The sequence below is a fragment of the Teleopsis dalmanni genome, chromosome 1 (assembly GCF_002237135.1).
Source record: "Teleopsis dalmanni isolate 2A chromosome 1, ASM223713v2, whole genome shotgun sequence".
Taxonomy (NCBI): Eukaryota; Metazoa; Arthropoda; class Insecta; order Diptera; family Diopsidae; genus Teleopsis; species Teleopsis dalmanni.
The window spans coordinates 43,278,432-43,283,361 of NC_051846.1; the positions used below are offsets into that span (position 1 = coordinate 43,278,432).

The window sequence follows — 4,930 nt, forward strand, 5'->3', positions numbered from 1 at the left end:
ATAAAATTTAAATAAAAATGTATATGAACTATTTATTTTGGAATCTAATTTTCATAACTATAAAGTTTAAATATTATATTTAAAATTTTTATTTTAAAGATTTTTCACATTAAGCTTACTTAATAGTAAAAATTTATAATATATATATATTATTACTAATCTACTTTAGAATTACCTATAACACTTTTCTAGTAAACTGTAACTTAACATTTTGTCGCTTGTAATAACAGCTAAACTCTGAAGTCCCAGTTTCGATTTCAGATTTCAGTCAAGATTTAAGATTGAAACTGTTTACACAGATGTTTTCTCACAAACATATTTTATGAAATTATTCTTTCTTATATTTGATGCTGTTAACTATAATTAAATGATAATGAATTAAGTTTCTATGAAACAAATTTCTATTATCACTTTCGGACATCACTGTCTAAACCTTCCCGGACATAAAGTTTTGCCCGCCTAGGTGGTTGATGTATCCCTAGGGAATTGACTTCTATATTTTTTAGCCGTGAATAGATGTTTTTACCTCTATTTTCTAATAATAATTAGTTGACACTTTGGCCAAGTCATCATCTAACAATACCTGATTTTGAGAATCCAATACAAATTCTTGTGAATATTGGAAAACTTATTATAGTCCTGTCCAGTCAGTGATGTAAGGGAACGCACAAAGAGAAAATTTTATCCTTTCATACTTATTGTATAACTTCTGGAAAAACAAAGAAGCAAACAAACATTGTCTCTGTTACAGCACACAATTGTCTTTCAGAAGAAAGAGGTTTTTAGGGAAATACTACTTTTTCGACAGCTTGTGGGACTATTCATCTTTATAAATAAAAGATCTGTTTTTAGCTTTCTTGCGTAGAAAGTGGAAGAGTATTTGCTGATTTGCCACTGTAACGAACTGTAACGAAAATAACTGAATTCTAAATTCTATATAAAAAGACTCTGAATGTTATAATTTTAAAAACATACGTTAAAAATATAGTTAGAATTTTTTTATAAATTGGTAGCACTGTAGATTAGATCGTAATCCTTTACAGAGTTCGTTTGTATCAGTTAATTTGACATGGTTACGTGGTGACATTTTTCTATGCTTGAAGCTAAAGTTACCTTTTGAAAGATTAGGCTTCGAATCGATTTCAGAAATTGGATGCACATTGAAAGATTAAATAGCCTACAAGAATAATCTATGAAGTATTAGGTCAAGTGTGGTATTGCACTCGTTTGGCCTCTGTAAAATAAATTTTTGTTGAACATTTGCTGAAGGGAGTAATGAAGGTCGTACTTAAAGTAGCTTATAAAATATTTATGGAAAGTTCGCCATAGCTGTATTGAATTCGTTAGGGAGGCAAATATTATTTTTAAAAATAATTTTATTTAGTTTAGAATAAATTTGCATTAACATAAATAGAATTTCTTTTATTTTTTAAAAATTTTAATACATAGCTTAAGAATAACGATGTAACATATTTTAATTTTTTTGTTCTTTTAATTACTTTATCAATAATGAAATGAGATACGTAACTAATACTATGTTCAGACACACCTTAATTTCGCAAAAATCTTAATTTCAGCATCGTATCGGCGAAATTAAATTGTTTTTTTTTTCATACAAAATTCAGTTTTAAGTTTAGAACGATATTAAGGAAAATGACGGTATTTTCGTTAAAACCAAAACTAAAATTAAGGGATATTTTAAATGCAACTATCCGTAAGATAAATTTTTAGTAAAAGATAAAGTTGAGATAACGAAAAAGTGATATTTTTTAAAACATATGTCAATAAAACTTGACTTCAATAAAACCGGGAAAATATTTTGAAAGTAGTGCAAATTTTTAAATTTGAATATGTAGAAAAAACTGTAACTGTTATTAATTTAAAATAGAGTGAAAAATAATAATTCACATACCTAAAATCCATTAAAGCTAATAAAACTACTCAAAGTCAACCTTTATAGTTATAATAATCAAATTTTAGATACAAATCGTGTTTAGAACATGTAATTTTTAACATTCAATGTGTAAACAAAAATCATATGATTTCCTTAATTTGGGGCAGCATGAACACTTTCGAAATTAGCTTAATTTCATTTTAACGAAATTAAGAAAATTTGGCTGTCTGAACATAGTATAAAATGCGTTTTTGCTTACTGTTTGACTGATAAAAGCCAAATCTGTTTAGACAATAATATCAATATCTATATATAAACAAATGTTAAAAAGCATTTAATAGATTATATAAAAAAAGAACTTTGATTAATATTTATTTTTATATATTTCATCACATTTTTAATCTTCCTTCTTTAAATGTGGTTTCATTTTTAACATTCGAAATAGTTTTAAATTATATTTTGAAAATGAAAATTTATTTTTATAAATATTAAGATGATAGTTTTATTAACAATAAAAATTGTCTTTTCAAATGATTTTTTTTTTATTTAAAACAATGAACGACACAAAAAATATATATAACACACATCATATATTATATATTTTATGTGCGTACAAAATTTATTTGTTTTACTTGTCATTAACACCAAATAAACGATTCTGAAAATTAATCCAAAGGGACACATATGGAGGTGAACATCGTAAAATCTGTGGCACAAAGATTTGATAAAACAATAATCACTTCTGTAACAAAAAAAAAAAACAAAATTATTTAGTGATATATAATTTAATGGGACCAGTTTGTGAACTTTTATAGTAAATCATTTAAATTTATCTTGCCACAGGAATAATAATTAAATAATATTAAATGTTGTATAAAGGAGTATTCTAATGAAATTTCTGAAGAATTTAATTATTTTAAATGCTCATGTGTGCATAATTTCATAACATTTCAAAATAAATTAATGTTATTTTAAAACAAAAGTTGATGAGATGGGCAGGCATTTACCACAATAACCAATGCTAAAGACATTTGCAAAGAATTTGTCAAAATAAATTTTACCACTGGGGAATGAAATTATGTTGTCAGGCATTTGTGTTGCAATATGCTTCGTAATTAAAATACTTCAAAAGAAATTCCAAAAATAAAAATTTATAACTTTTCAAATTAAATTTTATGTGTTTTTTATTATAAAATATATTTTTTTTATTTTATTTTTGACCAAATTCTTGAAGCATTCCAAAGGAAATACACTTCCTGCACAAATTTTAAAGACAAATTATTGCGCAAGTGTTTTGCTAAGGCCAAACAGGATATGATACAAAATACATGAAGTCAAATAATAAACTCAATACAAATATAAACACTGTTTTCTCACTTGATAAATTAGTAAACTTTGGCCATAACAAGCTAAGAAGTATACAGCAAGTCAGTGCACTAAATAAAAAACAAAAAGTTTTTGAAACAATAATGTGAATAAATATTTGTTGGATATTTTGTTCGTGTATCATATTTCCAAGAGTGATAAAAATATTTTTATTTTTATTTTCTAATTCTATTAATATAATAATAAACTTTTTTATTTGTTAAAATGATGCTTCTCAAAAATATGTTGTATCGTATAGACTTAGTGAGGAGTGTGAGGGAATTGTAATAGCAAATCTATCTCTCTACTGCAACAATCAGAAAGTTATTTAAAAGTTTTCCCAATTCAATATTTGTACAAGTTTCGAGTTAATGACAGCAGAAAAATGTCCTTTTTATTAGGATTTGTTGTTGTTATATCAAACCAGTATTTGATTTTTATTAGTTTATGTGTGCAATGGAGTTCCTGTATTTTTTACTGGGGTCATAAAAATATTTTATTAAGTCAGAACTCTGCAAAACCAACATATCTTTCTATTTTGATTTTTATATGCGAGTATTTCTGTTAAATCTAATTTATGATTTTTGAAACATTAAAATTATTATTGGTATAAAATTTTATGGCATTGCAATTTCACTTAAAATTTTTGACATTTTTATTTAGTTTCGGTTTCCTAGAATCAATAAAAATTTGTTATTTGTTAACATATAAAATTCGATTATTAAATGGTTTTGTGTGTGTATGTGTTTATTACAGTACAACATATACTTTCATTAGATGCAATAAATATAACATTTTTATTTTTAAAATTAAAATTAAAACAAATTTTTTAACATATAATCGAACAGTATTATCTACTTTACCCAGTATTTTCACTGAGCAAAAATAATAATTTGTATTTGCATATAAACATAAATTTTTTTGCAGCTCTCTTCATTTGTGATACTAAAAATTATTACGGTATTACTAACTGGTTACTGTAGATTGAATAATCACTTAAAACAAAGTTAGGCAACCAATTCAACTCAGACTGCAGTACAGTAAAGAAAGGAAGAACACCGCATACCATGTGCTAAGAGAATGCCCGGCAATGATGCACAAGTAACAAAAGAAACACCTAGGAGGGTATTTCAAGGACAATAGAAATTCAAGACTAGGAAAGATATGTGCTATACTGTCTATCATTAAAGAAATCGGACTTGGCGAAACACTCTAATCCGACTAAGGCACAATAGATCTTTTAGGTCGCAATGTACTATTCCTTTTTCTTAATAATTGTAATTTCTGATAATTAATAACATAGAAATTAATTTATTTAATATAAAAAATACATACAAAACATATAGTATAAAAATATGTAGTTAAAATATAAAAGTGAATCTGTGACATATTACAGTTTAACGCGCTGGGTTACTAGCGCGCTTGTTAGTAGGGCCTCTTATTAGTGATTCTGTTTCTTTACATGGTGAATATTGTCTGTATTACCTTAATAGAGTTTTGGATACAAAACATTGGAGATTATACTGATCTAACTACGATTGGATAATATATGCTAACGGTACGAAATATAGAAAGTTCAAGTATTGTGAAAGAAAATTTATTTAACTAGGTAGTTTACACTTATACATTACTTGTACATAATTTGACATTCCATTGAATGAATATGCAGAT

General features: G+C 25.7%; 1 protein-coding gene across 1 annotated transcript in view; it reads right to left on the minus strand.

The window, feature by feature from the left end:
• LOC119680315 (protein javelin) overlaps positions 1–210 on the minus strand; it is a 2,605-nt gene extending 2,395 nt beyond the window's left edge. The window contains exon 1 of the mRNA XM_038093082.1: positions 176–210. Within this exon, the coding sequence (XP_037949010.1) occupies positions 176–210 (35 nt within the window). The remainder of the gene's footprint in view (positions 1–175) is intronic.
• Positions 211–4,930: the final 4,720 nt, after the last annotated feature.